This window comes from Coregonus clupeaformis, unplaced genomic scaffold (assembly GCF_020615455.1).
Source record: "Coregonus clupeaformis isolate EN_2021a unplaced genomic scaffold, ASM2061545v1 scaf1279, whole genome shotgun sequence".
Taxonomy (NCBI): Eukaryota; Metazoa; Chordata; class Actinopteri; order Salmoniformes; family Salmonidae; genus Coregonus; species Coregonus clupeaformis.
The window spans coordinates 32,501-52,500 of record NW_025534733.1 but is presented as its reverse complement, the minus strand read 5'-3'; the positions used below and the strand labels follow the sequence as shown (position 1 = coordinate 52,500).

Sequence of the window (20,000 nt, the reverse complement as noted above, 5' to 3'; positions counted from 1 at the left end):
GAAAAATCGATCTCAATCGACATTGAAATTACTAAAACCAAATTAGAATAGACCTAAATTTAGCCTCTTCACTCGGTCCAGCTTCTTGTTTTTTGTTGTTGCTTATTTTGATGGCAAGAAAATATCTTACATTTTAAGACCGAATGCGACCCGCGGATAGAGCAAGAGAACCCCCGCTGTCTGTGTTAACTAGGTCACATGGTGTAAGATATAGAGTTGTCCATTAACCAGGGATTATCTGTCAGCGTTCACCTTTGACCCCAATACACTTTCTCTGTTAGCTCTATCATCATTATGTTGGGTAAGGCATGAGGAATCCCAGCATATAGGACCTATATTATAGGTGGTTGTTGTTATCAACACCAAAGATGGCTTCAAAAACAGCAAATCAAATCTTTGGATGTAACGGCACTATGTTCACATTGCTCACAGTTAAAACATCAGAGTATGGTTTTTATTCTAGCAAAAAATATGGATAAATGGTAATAATGGTGTAGCAGGAGAGTTTGCACCCTCCCCTGGACTAACATATAGTTGAGCCTAAGCCAGTTTAGGTCCGTGTTGATTGAGGAGGGTGGTGGATGGTTGCTGTACACCAGTTGAAGGCTATTGAGATGCAGCCCAGTTGTCAGAGACAGTCTTTGGAGCTTACAGTAATTATCTCTGAAGAGAGAAAAAAAACTATTGTAATTATATTGTTTAATAAGATCCATCTTTATTGTTTTCTAAGCAGTGGCAGTTATCAATACAAACCAATTTGATAATAAAATTCCTGTTATTTCTGTTATTGTATGGGTGGTTTTGGCTTGGACAAGGTTTACTTTACTTACGTTTACCACAGTAACAGGAGTAAGGTATCTTACTGTGGTCCTCTGTAGCTCAGCTGGTAGAGCACGGCGCTTGTAACGCCAAGGTAGTGGGTTCGATCCCCGGGACCACCCATACACAAAAAAATGTATGCACACACGACTGTAAGTCGCTTTGGATAAAAGCGTCTGCTAAATGGCATATTATTATTATTATTATTATTACCATTGATTAGATGTGTTGAACACTAAACAAGGCTACACCATCCAGGCATTGTTGTGAGCCCTGTGGACAGTGTTATTGTTATGCTGGTCGGTTCCACAGACTACACCGTCCTGATTAGTGGCTGATATTTCAGGGGATGGCACAAAACAGCTGCTGTCTGTTTACATGCACACACACACGCATGCGCGCACACACACGCACACAGACACACACGCACAGACACACACGCACAGACATACACACACACACACACACACATTCACACACACATTCACACACACATACAACCCAGCCAGTGAATCAGAGCTGGAAGGAGGACCCTCACTGATGAGGCGGTAATTATTGTTTTCTCCCAAGGGATTCTGGGATAGACATCACACACACCTACAAGTTTTCTCTTCCCGTCTGCCCTCCTCCAGAACCTTGATCACCACCAGGGTGTAACTCTACCTCTCTCTCCTCTCTCATTATAGCATATTCACATGCAGAAAACTTTACCTCAAAAACAATCATCACAAAACAAATCCCTTATTTTTGGTATGAAAAGTTACACTAACATTTTGTTTGTTTGTTGGTTTTAGTAGAATAACTACAAGGGTCTTCAGAACAACATACTGCCCTTGAAGCTACATTAGTATGATCGCATATGGAAATGTTTACGTTTTTTCAATGTTTCCTTTAAGATAGGGCCTACTACTAGGGTTGTTGTTTACCCACCATATTCTGCTGCCAGTTAAACTTCTCTGCCTCTGTGTGAATGTCTCTGTCTCTGTGTCCTCCTTGGATGTACTGTACACAAAAGTGATTGACAGTGTTTCCATGGAGATGCTGTATTTCATTACCTTGTAGAGGCTATGTTATGTTTCCTATTATCTGCCCTGGGAGAGGAGCTAGTGGAATGAAATGAAATGACTGGAGCCGGAACGATTCTGTTTCCATCAGCGTTTTCACTGGACTGAATTGGGAAGGAGGGAAGGAAGGAGTGCTGAGAAGAACCTTGTATTGCAGCTTCAGGTTTTTTACTCTTGACAGGCCTTGTCTACAGGAAAGACTGATGGACTTTAGTTTACATACCATAGATAGTACTTTAGGAGTACTTTTTCATCCGTTTACACTGTCTTCTCTAAATAATATGTGCTTACCTCATGTTTTTGATTTTCCATGCTTTATAAAGTTGATGATATAGCAACGTAGTAGGCAGTGAAATCAGTAACTGGCATGTATACAAAATCTTCATAATCATTGTGGTGTTTTTGTTAAGTTGCAGGTGCTGTATACTTGTATAGTGTTCCTTCTACATGTTTGATACCTGGATTAGCTTAGTGAACTCTGTACTGAACTTGTTTATAAATAAACTAGCCTGTAGCCTATGGTGAGACTGTTAATTGGCTTTCACACTTTGGCCTACGTTCATTTGATTTAGGTCAGTGTCTGATAGGATAAGGTTTAATCATGTATAGGTCATCTCATGTAAGCAAGTGATCCACTTCACTTTACAGCATCAACAGTGTTTGTATTGTGAAATTGCTATCTGCCATTGTGTGTAGAAAGTAACCACGCCTGGGTCAAATACATAATGTCAAATACTTTGAAATATTTGAGCTGTGCTTGATTTCGTTTGCCCTAGGCCTACAAGGGAACCAGTGTAGTAGTCCCAAAAGTGCAAACTCCAGTTAACACATATCATTGATCAATGACAGCATATCGGGTTCAGAATAGTGTCCAATTCATATTCCTGTAATAATATTGTTGTGTTTTATTATAAAACAATAAAATATTGTTGAAATGGTTTGTTAAATTGGCAGCCATGAGGGTGTGAAATCAATACATTAATTGTTAATGAGGACCTTATTAAGTTATTGACCTCTCCTCAAATTAATCATAGCTGAGTATGGAATATGCCACACCGTGAATATATTGCATTCACTCTACATCATTATCAATAGCTGCTGTGCTGACATAACATAATATAATGAACTGTTTTGTTATTGGCAGCAATGTCTATGTACTGTATCATTTGACATATTTGCCCTTGAATTTACAAGGTCATATTTCCCACATCCTGTTGCATCACCATGTTATTACTGAATATGAGGTGTTATGTGTTATGACTGACTCCATATTTCCTGTTGTTGTTTTGTTTTGAACAGACTGAAGAAGAAATCCCAGTCAGTGGATATTGCCACTCAAGGATTCTCCCCTACCCTGGTGCCAGCCTCGCCGATCAACAAGACTGCAGCACCTGTTACCATGACAACCACGTTGGGGGTGCAGCAAAACAATGCAACCAATTCCCAGAGAATCTGCAGTCCACGGTGCAGCGAGCTGAAACGCGGCTACACCATAGGTAAATGAAAAGTGCTAGAATTCTGATCTGCCCATCTATGTGTGTCCATGTTCCATGTTCCTCCATTTGGCTTTCCTCCGGGACACGAGTCTGTGACAGGAAGAGGAAGGGATGTTGAAGGGTTTGTCTTTGTGAGTGTGAGTGTGTGTGTGTGAGCGTGCGTGCGTGCGTGCAGGTGCATTGTAAGTCATAATAAATACTTTTTGGGGAGTGCTGGCTGGTGCTTGCGGCAGCTATAGGCTACTTTATATTTGTGGAGGAAGATACTTTGCTATTGTCAGAGGTGTAGTAATGATACTTGAGGAAGCACACTTTCTGAGTTGGTCAAATGAGTTTGGGGAGTTCATAATGTAATTCTGTGCACACTATCTCTGACTCATTCTGCCTCTGAAATGTAATTGCCCATTGACTTCCCTACTTTTGTTAGCTAGCTTCAAGGTTGGAGAGAGTACTGCACAAGGTGTTCTGCATGTGTATGACTTTTAATTAATTATGTGGTTTAACCTTGTGCAAACACACCTTGTACATCTTAACCCGCTGTTAATAGAGAGATGATTGGCTGTTTAATTGAACTGACACCAATGGCAAAGTAGGATGCATTGTCAGTCTGTCTGACACACCTTGTACATCTTAACCCGCTGTTAATAGAGAGATGATTGGCTGTTGAATCAAACTGACACCAATGGCAAAGTAGGAGGGCAATGTCAGTCTGTCTGTCAGTCAGTCAGTTAGGGCCGATGGATGGTGAAATGAATCAACTCAGTTAAGGATTATTATATTGATCTGTTGGAAGAAGGGGTCCATTAATTACCAGAAAGTCTCAGTAGGCCTATGGGGGGATGTAACGACAACACTCTCTAGTCTTGAATAATAATTTACCCAATTATGTAGCTGGGAAATAACCATATACTATTTTTGTGTTATCTCTGTAACTGGCTAAGTAATTCTAAATGAATAGTGTACAGGTTAATGTTCCCCAGAACACCATAGGCCTACAGCAAATTTCCTTAATTTAGCCTTTACCTATTTAATTTGGAATATACACTGCTCAAAAAAATAAAGGGAACACTAAAATAACACATCCTAGATCTGAATGAATGAAATAATCTTATTAAATACTTTTTTCTTTACATAGTTGAATGTGCTGACAACAAAATCACACAAAAATGATCAATGGAAATCAAATTTATCAACCCATGGAGGTCTGGATTTGGAGTCACCCTCAAAATTAAAGTGGAAAACCACACTACAGGCTGATTCAACTTTGATGTAATGTCCTTAAAACAAGTCAAAATGAGGCTCAGTAGTGTGTGTGGCCTCCACGTGCCTGTATGACCTCCCTACAACGCCTGGTGAGGTGGCGGATGGTCTCCTGAGGGATCTCCTCCCAGACCTGGACTAAAGCATCCGTCAACTCCTGGACAGTCTGTGGTGCAACGTGGCGTTGGTGGATGGAGCGAGACATGATGTTCCAGATGTGCTCAATTGGATTCAGGTCTGGGGAACGGGCGGGCCAGTCCATAGCATCAATGCCTTCCTCTTGCAGGAACTGCTGACACACTCCAGCCACATGAGGTCTAGCATTGTCTTGCATTAGGAGGAACCCAGGGCCAACCACACCAGCATATGGTCTCACAAGGGGTCTGAGGATCTCATCTCGGTACCTAATGGCAGTCAGGCTACCTCTGGCGAGCACATGGAGGGCTGTGCGGCCCCCCAAAGAAATGCCACCCCACACCATGACTGACCCACCGCCAAACCGGTCATGCTGTAGGATGTTGCAGGCAGCAGAACGTTCTCCACGGCGTCTCCAGACTCTGTCACGTCTGTCACGTGCTCAGTGTGAACCTGCTTTCATCTGTGAAGAGCACAGGGCGCCAGTGGCGAATTTGCCAATCTTGGTGTTCTCTGGCAAATGCCAAACGTCCTGCACGGTGTTGGGCTGTAAGCACAACCCCCACCTGTGGACGTCGGGCCCTCATACCACCCTCATGGAGTCTGTTTCTGACCGTTTGAGCAGACACATGCACATTTGTGGCCTGCTGGAGGTCATTTTGCAGGGCTCTGGCAGTGCTCCTCCTGCTCCTCCTTGCACAAAGGCGGAGGTAGCAGTCCTGCTGCTGGGTTGTTGCCCTCCTACGGCCTCCTCCACGTCTTCTGATGTACTGGCCTGTCTCCTGGTAGCGCCTCCATGCTCTGGACACTACGCTGACAGACACAGCAAACCTTCTTGCCACAGCTCACATTGATGTGCCATCCTGGATGAGCTGCACTACCTGAGCCACTTGTGTGGGTTGTAGACTCCGTCTCATGCTACCACTAGAGTGAAAGCACCGCCAGCATTCAAAAGTGACCAAAACATCAGCCAGGAAGCATAGGAACTGAGAAGTGGTCTGTGGTCACCACCTGCAAAACCAGTCCTTTATTGGGGGTGTCTTGGTAATTGCCTATAATTTCCACCTGTTGTCTATTCCATTTGCACAACAGCATGTGAAATGTATTGTCAATCAGTGTTGCTTCCTAAGTGGACAGTTTGATTTCACAGAAGTGTGATTGACTTGGTGTTACATTGTGTTGTTTAAGTGTTCCCTTAATTTTTTTGAGCAGTGTATAACAAGTTGTGTCAACAAGGCTGTTTCCCAGTGGTCTCTTGAGCTCCTGACTCTACAACCTCATGCCTTAGCAGCAGTGTTGGGGGTTACGCGTTACAAAAGTAACACCGTACTTAATCAGATTACTTTTATGAGTAATGGAGTTAAGTAACATGTTACTTTTTCAAATTGGGTAATTTTAGTACAGTTACTTTGTCAAACAAAGTGTGCGTTACTTTCAGAATCATATCTCTACCGGGATGGGTGTTTCCATGATTCGATCTTGACTTGTTTCCTCATTTAGTTCTCGAGTGAGTGGAGAAAGGCTGTTTGGAGAAATGTCTTGACAGCTGATGTCCATAGAAATGTGTAGAGGGCACACCTCTGATCTTTGCCATTGATCGGTTCTTTGATAGCAAAGCACATAGAGGGCTTTCTTGTCTAGTGGCAAGTGTACCCTCTATACATCTCTATAGATTCGTGTATGTGCGTTCTATAACCAGAACTGGCGGCTTTAGAGAGATTTTGAATGAAAAGATAAGAAATCTGTACAGATGTTTGGCTTACAGTATACTGTATATGGATAATTAAACAGCTCATATATAGCGCAGCACTTGTAGACTAGCACAGGAAAGCAACGCCACAGATGAGACTAGTGATCAAACCTGAGTTAGTAAGTAGCCTATCCTTGGAAGAGCACACGCGGCTCGCTTTGCTCCCTCCGACAGTCATTTTTTTCATGAAAGTAACACAACGTAATATAACTAGTATTATAAACTGGGTGGTTCGAGCCCTGAATGCTGATTGGCTGACAGCCATGGTATCTCAGACCGTATACCACAGGTATGACAAAACATTTATTTTTACTGCTCTAATTACGTTGGTAACCAGTTTCTAATAGCAAATCAAATCAATTTTTATTTGTCACATACACGTGTTTAGCAGATGTTATAGCGGGTGTAGCGAAATGCTTGTGCTTCTAGCTCCGACAGTGCAGTAATATCTAACAAGTAATATCTAACAATTTCACAACATATACCTAATACACACAAAACTAGTAAGGAATGGTTTTATATATACAGTGGGGGAAAAAAAGTATTTAGTCAGCCACCAATTGTGCTAGTTCTCCCACTTAAAAAGATGAGAGAGGCCTGTAATTTTCATCATAGGTACACGTCAACTATGACAGACAAAATGAGGAAAAAAAATCCAGAAAATCACATTGCAGGATTTTTAATGAATTTATTTGCAAATTATGGTGGAAAATAAGTATTTGGTCAATAACAAAAGTTTCTCAATACTTTGTTATATACCCTTTGTTGGCAATGACACAGGTCAAACGTTTTCTGTAAGTCTTCACAAGGTTTTCACACACTGTTGCTGGTATTTTGGCCCATTCCTCCATGCAGATCTCCTCTAGAGCAGTGATGTTTTGGGGCTATCGCTGGGCAACACGGACTTTCAACTCCCTCCAAACATTTTCTATGGGGTTGAGATCTGGAGACTCCAGGACCTTGAAATGCTTCTTACGAAGCCACTCCTTCGTTGCCCGGGCGGTGTGTTTGGGATCATTGTCATGCTGAAAGACCCAGCCACGTTTCATCTTCAATGCCCTTGCTGATGGAAGGAGGTTTTCACTCAAAATCTCACGATACATGGCCCCATTCATTCTTTCCTTTACATGGATCAGTCGTCCTGGTCCCTTTGCAGAAAAACAGCCCCAAAGTATGATGTTTTCATTCCCATGCTTCACAGTAGGTATGGTGTTCTTTGGATGCAACTCAGCATTCTTTGTCCTCCAAACACGACAAGTTGCGTTTTTTACCAAAAAAGTTATATTTTGGTTTCATCTGACCATATGACATTCTCCCAATCCTCTTCTGGATGCACTCTAGCAAACTTCAGACGGGCCTGGACATGTACTGGCTTAAGCAGGGGGGACACGTCTAGCACTGCAGGATTTGAGTCCCTGGCGGCGTAGTGTGTTACTGATGGTAGGCTTTGTTACTTTGGTCCCAGCTCTCTGCAGGTCATTCACTAGGTCCCCCCGTGTGGTTCTGGGATTTTTGCTCACCGTTCTTGTGATCATTTTGACCCCACGGGGTGAGATCTTGCGTGGAGCCCCAGATCGAGGGAGATTATCAGTGGTCTTGTATGTCTTCCATTTCCTAATAATTGCTCCCAGAGTTGATTTCTTCAAACCAAGCTGCTTACCTATTGCAGATTCAGTCTTCCCAGCATGGTGCAGGTCTACAATTTTGTTTCTGGTGTCCTTTGACAGCTCTTTGGTCTTGGCCATAGTGGAGTTTGGAGTGTGACTGTTTGAGGTTGTGGGCAGGTGTCTTTTATACTGATAACAAGTTCAAACAGGTGCCATTAATACAGATAACGAGTGGAGGACAGAGGAGCCTCTTAAAGAAGAAGTTACAGGTCTGTGAGAGCCAGAAATCTTGCTTGTTTGTAGGTGACCAAATACTTATTTTCCACCATCATTTGCAAATAAATTCATTAAAAATCCTACAATGTGATTTTCTGGATTTTCTTTTCTCAATTTGTCTGTCATAGTTGACGTGTACCTATGATGAAAATTACAGGCCTCTCTCATCTTTTTAAGTGGGAGATCTTGCACAATTGGTGGTTGACTAAATACTTTTTTTCCCCACTGTATTTAAGAAAATATACATATATGGACAAGCAATGACAGAGCGGCATGGACCTCGGGGGTTTGTGATATATGGCCAATATACCACGGCTAAGGGCTGTATCCAGGCACTCCGCGTTGCGTCGTGCAGAAGAACAGCCCTTAGCCGTGGTATATTGGCCATATACCAAACCTCCTCGGGCCTTATTGCTTAAATATAACGTGTTACTTTCCACACAAAGTAATATTGTAATAAGTAATATTTACTTTTCAAATAAGTAATCCCAACACTGCTTAACAGCATGGTTAAATCATGCTTAATGAAAAACAATGCTAAGAGCTCTTTGTGACTTTATTGTGTCCTGTCCTTGAGCTTATGTGATTAATTGTCAATGTAAATGAATACAGTTGAAATCCCTGCTGCAGTGGAAGCACTCTGCTACTGGAGTAGGCAGGGTATGGCTGTAAAAAGAGTGTGAATAGTGTGTGGGTCCTTTATTGGCTTGTTTTATAATGGATAATCTCTGGTGACAGACGTAAACATACATCTACATGTCAATAAATATAAAGACAGTTAGCTAGTTAGCTAATTGTAATAGTTAGCTAGCTAGCTGGTGCTAACAATATTTGGTTCTAGGTTGGGACATTAGGCCTATATAATGGGTAAGTAACTAGACATTGACAAGTGACGGTCTCTCATTCTAAACCCCTATCTTGATGTGCTTTATAATCCACCCTTCAGACTAAAGCAACATATCCAGCCAGCCCATTTGGATCCTATCATGCTAATTTATTCTAATAGGAGAATAAATAATAATGTAGCCTAGGGTGGCGATGGCAGCTTGTTGTGCTGTCTGTCTGTGATAGAACCTACCTCCTGGCAGAGCTGTCATTACACCATAAAGACGTTTTAATAACCACACAATCAATGAGCCTCCAACCAGGTTCAACGCTTGAATTTCCACTGATATTCTGAAATGAGGGAGGCGACGGTGGCACTTATTGCGCCCCAAATGACACCTTATTCTTTACATACTAAACTACTTGTATGGGCCCTGGTCAAAAGTAGTGCACTATATAGGGAATAGGGTGCCATTTGGAGTGCAGACACTGTGAAGGATCTGGATGTGTAGGAGTTGTAACCGTCTGTAAGTGCCTGTAAGTGCCTGGAAGGGTGCGCAGCCTTAAAAGTCTGTCAGTGGGAAGCTGGAGCTAATGGCTTCTGAGAGGGTTATTCACCTTGTCCTTTTGTAGCTCTCCTTTCTCTCTCTCTCTCTCTCTCTCTCTCGCTCTCGCTCTCTCTGTCAGTCTGACTCTTTATTCCCTAATGTATTAACTGTTTCTCTGACCCATGGGGTTCGTTGCGGGAATCTGTCTCAAGGACGGTAGAGGCAACAGCTTTGTGCGTTGCTCCAACCTTGGCCGCAGTGTGAGGTGAGATGTATTATCACAGTACAGCACTGCTGTTTGACTTATCTCTGTGGACACACAGACTACAGAGATTGAGAGGACGGCGGTGCATGCTAACACAAATATTCTGGTCAAACCGAGTGAGTAGACAGAGGAACATCCAACGAAAGTCACAATGTCCTCTCTAAAGGGTCTGACATTTCTGTGTGTGTGCGTGAATGGGTGCGTGCATGTGTGTGTCAGTCAGGTTGCGCTTTGGCTGCTACTGTTAACTGGAACAATGTCAGGATTTTTGCTATCTTTAAATTCCCGTCTATAAATTCTACTTGACTAGCTAGAGATGCTGCTCACCGTTATGGTTGTTGACAGTTATAGGCCTAGTCACTGCTTTAGGCAGAACATGAGTGTTCATTTCTCCTCATATTTCTACTAACTGTCTCAGGGGGTTTGTTGCTTGTGTTTACCCGTAGTAACAGCTGCCAGGGGTGGCAATTACAGTATGTACACAACTGCTTGTCATGTCCCACTGACACTGTATGCATTTGGACAGTTACTTTGAATTGGTACAATCTACTTTTTCCTGCCTGAACAGCCCAAACAGTGTTTGGAATTTAATGTGCTTTGTCATGGTGCAAAATCAATGTTTTATTCTTCTGTCTCTTGTTTGTTATTATGTTCCCCACCATGCTGATCAATTGCCTTCCCTCTCCCAGTGTCTGTCTGTCTGTCTGTCTGCCCCCCAGTGTGTGTCTGTCTGTCTGTCTGTCTGTCTGTCTGTCTGTCTGTCTGTCTGTCTGTCTGTCTGTCTGTCTGTCTGTCTGTCTGTCTCCCAGTGTGTGTCTGTCTGCCCCCCAGTGTGTGTCTGTCTGCCCCCCAGTGTGTGTCTGTCTGCCCCCCAGTGTGTGTCTGTCTGCCCCCCAGTGTGTGTCTGTCTGCCCCCAGTGTGTGTCTGTCTGCCCCCCAGTGTGTGTCTGTCTGCCCCCCAGTGTGTGTCTGTCTGCCCCCCAGTGTGTGTCTGTCAGACAGAGGTAGTGTTCCAGTCCGTGTCTGAAATGACACCCTACTGTATGCTCTATATCAGGGGTGTCAAACTCATTTTAGCTCAGGGGCCACATGGAGGAAAATCTATTCCCAAGTGGGCCGGACCGGAAAAATCATGGTATATATAACTTAAAAACAACAACTTCAGATTGTTTTCTTTGTTTTAATACGATCAACATACAACATAAAGCTGGAGCCTGAGGACAGTGTGTCCAAAATAGTACAAGCACAACATCACTATTAATCATAAAACACGTCAAGTTTATTTGAACATTCTAAAGAAAAAGAACACACAAACACACAATGCCTCAGTGATTAACAGAACTGTTTCACAGATCACAGAACTATATCAGGGTGTCATTTCTCAGGCAGAAATGTAGATAAAAATAATGAAATCCTGTTCCCCAAACAAGTGCAAGAACCACAGAGTCAAGAATAGGTTAAATATACAAATAAATTAAAAACAATAGCACATCAACATAAAAACATATAAACATAAATCTGAAAGCGTTGCTCAAACTCCCGTAACAGTCCAGTTATTTTATCTTTGAACCGCTTCATGTCTGCCACATGTTGGGTCGCGCACACATTTTTCAGACAGGGGAAGTGAGCTGCATCACCACCGGCAAGTTGCGTCTCCCACAATGACAGCTTCAACTTGAAAGAACGTATGCTGTCATAATACTGCGTGACAACTTTGTTGCGCCCTTGCAGCTGTTTGTTCAAGTTATTCAGGTGCTCTGTAACATCCACCATAAATGCAAGGTCCGGCATCCATTCTGCGGAATGAAATTCTAACACTGGTTTGCCCTTTTCTTCCATGAACTGTTCAATTTCTTCTCGTAAATCAAAGAAACGCCTCAGCACAGCACCTCGGCTTAACCATCTTACCTCAGTGTGGTATGGCAGGCCATAGATGTGGTCTTTCTCTCTGAGAAGGCTGTCAAACTGACGGTGATTCAGGCTTCTGGATCGGATGAAATTAACAGTTTGGATGACCACCTTCATGACGTTATCCATCTTTAATGACTTGCAACACAAAGCCTCCTGGTGCAAAATACAGTGAAAAGTCCAAAAATCACGTCCTCCATTTGCAGATTGCACTTTCTCTCTGAACTTTGTCACAACGCCTGCTTTTTTCCCGATCATTGAGGGCGCACCATCTGTAGCCAGGCTGACAGCGCGGGACCAGTCCACTCCGACCCTGTCCAGCGCGCCGACGAGTGCGGTAAAAATATCAGCTGCTGTCGTTGTATCTGTCATCGGCACCAACTCCACGAACTCCTCGGTGACGGTCAATGTGTCATCAACTCCGCGGATGAAAAAAATGGCCAGTTGTGCAACATCTGTAATGTCCGTGCTTTCATCTATTGCAACCAAAACGCAATAAATGACTTTACTTTTTGCTTCAACTGGCTGTCCAAATCCACTGAAAGATCGGAAATCCTGTCTGCAACTGTGTTTCTTGTCAGGCTGATATTTGCAAAAGCCTGCCGCTTTTCAGGGCACACAATCTCCGCTGCCTTCATCATGCATGTTTTTACAAATTCACCCTCACTAAATGGTTTTGAAGCCACTGCGATTTCATTAGCAATGAGGTAGCTAGCTTTCACTGCAGCGTCACTGATGTCTCGGCTGTGAGTAAACACAGACTGCTGTTTCTTCAGACCCGCCAACAGTTCATTCACCTTCTCTCATCTCCGCTGTCCTTGAAAGTTGTCATATTTGTCGGCATGAAGACTCACATAGTGGCGACGAAGGTTATATTCTTTCAGCACTGCAACATGCTCTGAACACACCAAACATACAGCTTTCCCATTCAATTCCGTGATTAAATAGGATGACCATTTTTCTTGGAACACTCTGCACTCTGCGTCCACTTTTCTCTTTTTGACAGAGACATATTGGGGCAATGAGGGGTGCCAAAGCACATAATGTTAAAAGTAGAAGCCGTAATAAATATCGCGGGCAAAACAAAGTAGCTCATTGGCTGCACGTGCTTGACCTACTTGCTCTGCCCCGGTATAAACAGTTTGCTTGCTTAACACAATTGCTATTGCGCCATCCAGTGGACGCAATTGGAACAGCAGTTAATTTTATTGAAAAATTGCAGCGCATTTTTATACTTAAAAAAAAAGAAATAATAAGTTTTTTTTTCTTCTTGTTTTTTCAAAATCATCTCGCGGGCCGGATTAAACCCGTTTGCGGGCCTGATCCGGCCCGCGGGCCGTACGTTTGACACCCCTGCTCTATATAGTGCACTACTTTTGACCTGAGCCCAGAGCCCTGTATAGTGCACTATATAGGGAATATGGTGCCATTTTGGACGCAGCCCCAGTCAGGCAGCAGGCAGTCTCAGAGGTTTAATTGTGCCCATATAAAGTAATGAGGTAAAGTAAAAAATTACAAGTAAAGTTATTACATGGGAGCATTTTTTTCAAAGGTTAATGGTATGCTTTACTCATCCCCTGGGAGACGTGGGCTAGGTTGGATGATAACTTGGTTATAAGGCTGAATGTCACCTCTGTTTCCTGGGTTTGGAGCTTTGAACTTTCTTAGTCATTGCATATTATTGTCTTTGCGGATTTAGTGCTCTCAACCTTTCCCCCTTTTGTGCTCTCTTTCCCTCTCTCTGTCTCTTTCCATCTTTCTCTCTCGTTGTCTCTCTCTCTCCACATCCCTTCACCCACACTGCATTCATTAACCGTCTGAATTATTGAGAGGCATATCTCACGGTAGCAAAGATTTAGTGACCAGGTGGGTCACAGCTATCCATTACACCAGCCATACCTTCCATTGTCCTTCAAGGCAAATGAAATCAGACGTTGTAGCTCTTGGTTTTATCAATCTAAACAATAAACCATTTTTTTCCATTCAGGACAGTCTTTTCTGTGACAGTGTCCCAAATGGCACCCTATTCCCTACATAATGTGCTACTTTTGAACAGAGCCCTATGGGCCCTGGTCAAAAGTAGTGCAGCATATAGGGAATAGGGAGCTATTTGTGGCACAGTCTGTGTAGAGGAGATGTTTGACTGAATGATAGTTAGTATCGAGCACATTGACCAAAGACCACCATCAATCCGGACCAACAAGACAAGGCTTTGATAATGTCGCATACCGGTAGCTGTCTCTCTTTTCAATGTTACCCCAGATTAAAGGGTGGGTGTGGAGGATTTCCTGCTATTTACAACTTGAGAGAGATACAATAATACGTTTAACCAGAGCTACCATAAAGCATTGTTAGCCGGATAATCAATCTTCATGTTGGGATTTATGTGTGTACGCATGCATGCACGCACACACCCCTCCTCATGTCCTCTCAATGTCATTGGCCTATGCTATGACACAGATGTTCTTTAGGCCTTGGATAGCTTCCAAATCTATCCCATGTTAAATATTGTATATTCTAGCTACATGATTCCGTTAGGGACTATCGTTAAGACTCAGTATCACTAACAATATAAAGGACACTAATACAGTATTTTATCCTCAATGGTCTTTTATATGAGTCAACAACTCTCAGGTAGATTCAAGCCCCAAGCCCTTGTCATGGCGGGGTTAATTCACACAACCGTATTGGCTAAATAACCGTTAGGGGACTAGTATCTGCCTGAAGGCCACATAGGCTGCGTCACAATGACACCCTATTCCCATTATAGTGCACTACTTTTGACCAGGGCACATAGGGCCCAAAGTAGTGCACTGTATAGGGAATAGGGTGCCATTTGGGACAGAACTATAGATCAATGACAGTGGCCATGGGATTCATAACAATGGCCATGGGAGAGTTTCAACTTTACCTAGCAATGAAAACATTTTATTTTCTCTCTTGGTCAATTCAGCAGTGGGGAGCTGAATTTACTGCAGTGTATTGTAAAATATCTGCCTTTGGGCCAGTGGTGTAGTTACGTTGACTGGAAGTCTCTCTGCAGCCCTCATCTCCTCTCCTCCAATCTGCGTTCAATTTATAAATGCCACCGTGCTAGTAATCACACTGTTTCCACACTTAGTTTGGAGAAGTAAGTTTGCAGCCAGCCAGCCAGCCAGCCAGCCAGCCTGTCGTCCCATGCCAGGGATTGATTACATACAGCTCAAATGAAGACTAAGCAGTTTTTTCCTGCCGCTGTGTGTGTGTGTGTGTGTGTGTGTGTGTGTGTGTGTGTGTGTGTGTGTGTGTGTGTGTGTGTGTGTGTGTGTGTGTGTGTGTGTGTGTGTCTGTGTGCTGTGTGTCTGTGTGTCTGTGTGTCTGTGTCTGTGTCTGTGTGTGTGTCTGTGTCTGTGTCTGTGTGTGTGTCTGTGTCTGTGTGCTGTGTGTCTGTGTGTCTGTGTGTCTGTGTGTCTGTGTGTCTGTGTGTCTGTGTGTCTGTGTGTCTGTGTGTGTGTGTGTGTGTGTGTGTGTGTGTGAGAGAAAACAGGAAGGGCCACTGCTAGCCTATTGATTCATTTTACAGCAGGGGGAAAATAAGACCTGCCTCTCCAAATAACTGTTGATATTTGTTTTCGTTTTACTCATGATTTTATGGGATCCCATTACACTGAAACAGCTATATTTCACCGTCCTGTGTTTGTGTTTCACACACATGCGTTGATGCAGCAGGATCAACTTGGTAAGAGTTGTATTTATTGTTACCCATTAAATGTTTGCTTACTTCTTGCATATTCAGTGCTATATTAATTCGTTTCAGAATGGCACTTGTAGGACTGATGCCAGTAAGGAGCATAACATTTTTACCATTCACACAATCGTTAAGGTTATTTACACATTTATTTAGCGACAGGAGTTGGCTACAGAACACAAAAATGTCGTTTTTTTCTGTGCAGGTTTCCCGGACACAGATTAAGCCTAGTCCTAGACTAAAATGCTTGCGCAATGGAGAAACCGTCCGTCTATGTTTTCCATATTACAGACCCAAAACAGAAGTATGTTGATTGATTCCTCTAACTGGGTGATTTGCACTACATTTGACCCCTTCTATTGACCAGATCTCTAATGAAGTGTCTTATTGTCAGAGTTTAGTGTGCAGGCAGCACCGCAGCCCAATTGAGGCCGAGGCATGGGGAAGGCCCAGGTCCAACAGTAGCCTTGCAGTCCTTGAAATGTGAACACCCCTTTTAGCAGCATGTGATTCATTCTGATCCAGTAGCGGTGCGTGGGTAAAATCACTAGGAAGCCAAGCCAGAAAAAAACAGCCAAATTACAACTTATGTGTTGTGATATTTGCGTTGTTTGTTTGCTCTATATCCTGTTAGTTCATATGCCTTGACACTGTGATATATAGGCCTAAGGCCGAGACAATAAGAAGACACAGCGGCAGAACAACACATTTGTTTCATCACAAAACTGGAGCGCAACCTCTGTCCGGTGAAATCCACAAAGCATATTGCATGTAACAAACAGTTACTTGACCTACAGCATGGTCAAGCAAGTTAATGTGTCTGACATTTTCGGACTACTAAACAACTATTGATTTGGAACCACAGAGAGTTAGTCAACATTTCACCATAATAAAATCACCTATGCTTTGTGTGTGTGTGTGTGTGTGTGTGTCTGGCTGGCTGGCTGGCTGTCTGTGTCTCCGTGCAAGTAGAAAAAACTTGTTGACTCACCCTACTTGTAGAGAAACCCCAATGCCATCCTCCTCTCTTTCATGTTGACAAACGGTCTATGACTCTGTCATACAATACACACTTTGATTTTTTGTTGCTTGCTCGCTAGCCTAACTTCCTTTTATGGGCATCGTTAGCTAGTTAACATTAGCCTTCTACATCTAGCTGCATATTGAACTTCCATCTTCTCAGGCCAGGTGCACAATGTATGAATTTATGGTTGGATCAGAATCGCCGTTATAATCATTGGCCAGTATGGAGAATTAAGTAAAACCACAAGTCCAAATCCCTATCTCCATCCATAGCTAATTTAGGAAAGGACCAATTTTGACTAACTAGCTAGCCACTGCAGGACAACAACACAACGAGATGCAACAATTCAAGTTGTTTCTGTCAATGACGTATGCTCTCGATGCGGTATAATAGGGAGTGAAGCCAAATCCAAACTGGCTTCCCTTTACACTTTATTTTGGTGCGCAAAGACCATTCACAGATGAGCTCACTCAGTTTAGCTTAACACTGATTAGCTATTTTTTTATTTTATTTTATCAAGGGAAGCCAAATGCTCGCTGGCTTCCCTTTCATTCAATGTTATAGGCAGCAACAATGTCATACTTTCTTTGACCAGACAGCATCGGATAGATGGCCTACACATACAGAGACAGAGGGGCGCTGTTTCGCTCGCTTGGATGCTTTCTCCAGTGAGATACATTCAGCCTCTTGCAAATGGAAGGAAAATTATGAAACGCAGAGAGACGAAAGATGAATTATTTTATGATTATAAAAATTTTTTTTGGGGGGGCCTGGCTTCCCTTGTCATTCATGAATACACGCCACTGTTGCGATCCACCTTCTCAACCCCCCTCCTTGAACTCCCCTCTCCTTATTCTAATTAAGACTTTGTATTGTACACGCTCCAGGGCCCGGGTTGGCCATGTACTAGTTTATCCAAGGGGAAGAATATAACTGCGGGACAAGATTTAGCTAACAGTGCAGTATGCAGTCTATACAACACGGGTCAGTGGACAGTGCATTCATTACATCTCGTTGAATGTTAGTGTGCCGGCCCAGAACATTCTCTTTGGTGCTGCATCAGAGTATAGACTATACACCATAGTGTTTCATGCTCGCTTGGACTCTTACAATCAGTTCTACTGTCCCAAAGAAATGTGTTACACGGCTCAGCCTACATGATAATAGTCTATCTGTTTGACTATACTGTAACGAATACAACGACAATAACAACAACTCACATCTCAGCTCATCCAAAATGTGTCTGCCCAGCTCATAATTTAACCAACAAATTATCCATCTCGCGTATTTCAGAGAAGAGAGATTCATTATCCAATTTAGGCCCTGTGTTATGGATGGAAGCAGTGATATCATAGTGATGGATGGAGAGGGTCAAGAGTGTTTTAAGATAGATGGATTGAGTACAGACCCTTTGTCATGTTTATCAGTTTGATGGGGGACACAGACTGGGTGATGTGTCCAAACAGACTGGGTGATGTGTCCAAACAGACTGGGTGATGTGTCCAAACAGACTGGGTGATGTGTCCAAACAGACTGGGTGATGTGTCCAAACAGACTGGGTGATGTGTCCAAACAGACTGGGTGATGTGTCCAAACAGACTGGGTGATGTGTCCAAACAGACTGGGTGATGTGTCCAAACAGACTGGGTGATGTGTCCAAACAGACTGGGTGATGTGTCCAAACAGACTGGGTGATGTGTCCAAACAGACTGGGTGATGTGTCCAAACAGACTGGGTGATGTGTCCAAACAGACTGGGTGATGTGTCCAAACAGACTGGGTGATGTGTCCAAACAGACTGGGTGATGTGTCCAAACAGACTGGGTGATGTGTCCAAACAGACTGGGTGATGTGTCCAAACAGACTGGGTGATGTGTCCAAACAGACTGGGTGATGTGTCCAAACAGACTGGGTGATGTGTCCAAACAGACTGGGTGATGTGTCCAAACAGACTGGGTGATGTGTCCAAACAGACTGGGTGATGTGTCCAAACAGACTGGGTGATGTGTCCAAACAGACTGGGTGATGTGTCCAAACAGACTGGGTGATGTGTCCAAACAGACTGGGTGATGTGTCCAAACAGACTGGGTGATGTGTCCAAACAGACTGGGTGATGTGTCCAAACAGACTGGGTGATGTGTCCAAACAGACTGGGTGATGTGTCCAAACAGACTGGGTGATGTGTCCAAACAGACTGGGTGATGTGTCCAAACAGACTGGGTGATGTGTCCAAACAGACTGGGTGATGTGTCCAAACAGACTGGGTGATGTGTCCAAACAGACTGGGTGATGTGTCCAAACAGACTGGGTGATGTGTCCAAACAGACTGGGTGATGTGTCCAAACAGACTGGGTGATGTGTCCAAACAGACTGGGTGATGTGTCCAAACAGACTGGGTGATGTGTCCAAACAGACTGGGTGATGTGTCCAAACAGACTGGGTGATGTGTCCAAACAGACTGGGTGATGTGTCCAAACAGACTGGGTGATGTGTCCAAACAGACTGGGTGATGTGTCCAAACAGACTGGGTGATGTGTCCAAACAGACTGGGTGATGTGTCCAAACAGACTGGGTGATGTGTCCAAACAGACTGGGTGATGTGTCCAAACAGACTGGGTGATGTGTCCAAACAGACTGGGTGATGTGTCCAAACAGACTGGGTGATGTGTCCAAACAGACTGGGTGATGTGTCCAAACAGACTGGGTGATGTGTCCAAACAGACTGGGTGATGTGTCCAAACAGACTGGGTGATGTGTCCAAACAGACTGGGTGATGTGTCCAAACAGACTGGGTGATGTGTCCAAACAGACTGGGTGATGTGTCCAAACAGACTGGGTGATGTGTCCAAACAGACTGGGTGATGTGTCCAAACAGACTGGGTGATGTGTCCAAACAGACTGGGTGATGTGTCCAAACAGACTGGGTGATGTGTCCAAACAGACTGGGTGATGTGTCCAAACAGACTGGATGATGTGTCCAAACAGACTGGATGATGTGTCCAAACAGACTGGGTGATGTGTCCAAACAGACTGGATGATGTGTCCAAACAGACTGGGTGATGTGTCCAAACAGACTGGGTGATGTGTCCAAACAGACTGGGTGATGTGTCCAAACAGACTGGGTGATGTGTCCAAACAGACTGGGTGATGTGTCCAAACAGACTGGGTGATGTGTCCAAACAGACTGGGTGATGTGTCCAAACAGACTGGGTGATGTGTCCAAACAGACTGGGTGATGTGTCCAAACAGACTGGGTGATGTGTCCAAACAGACTGGGTGATGTGTCCAAACAGACTG

General features: G+C 43.6%; 1 protein-coding gene across 2 annotated transcripts in view; it reads left to right on the top strand.

Moving 5' to 3' along the window:
- The window catches only part of LOC121586049 (oxidation resistance protein 1-like), a 122,656-nt gene that overhangs the window by 82,492 nt on the left and 20,164 nt on the right, over positions 1–20,000 (top strand). For both annotated transcript variants that reach the window (XM_045217940.1, XM_045217939.1), the window contains one exon: positions 3,183–3,379. In XM_045217940.1, the coding sequence (XP_045073875.1) occupies positions 3,183–3,379 (197 nt within the window). The remainder of the gene's footprint in view (positions 1–3,182; positions 3,380–20,000) is intronic.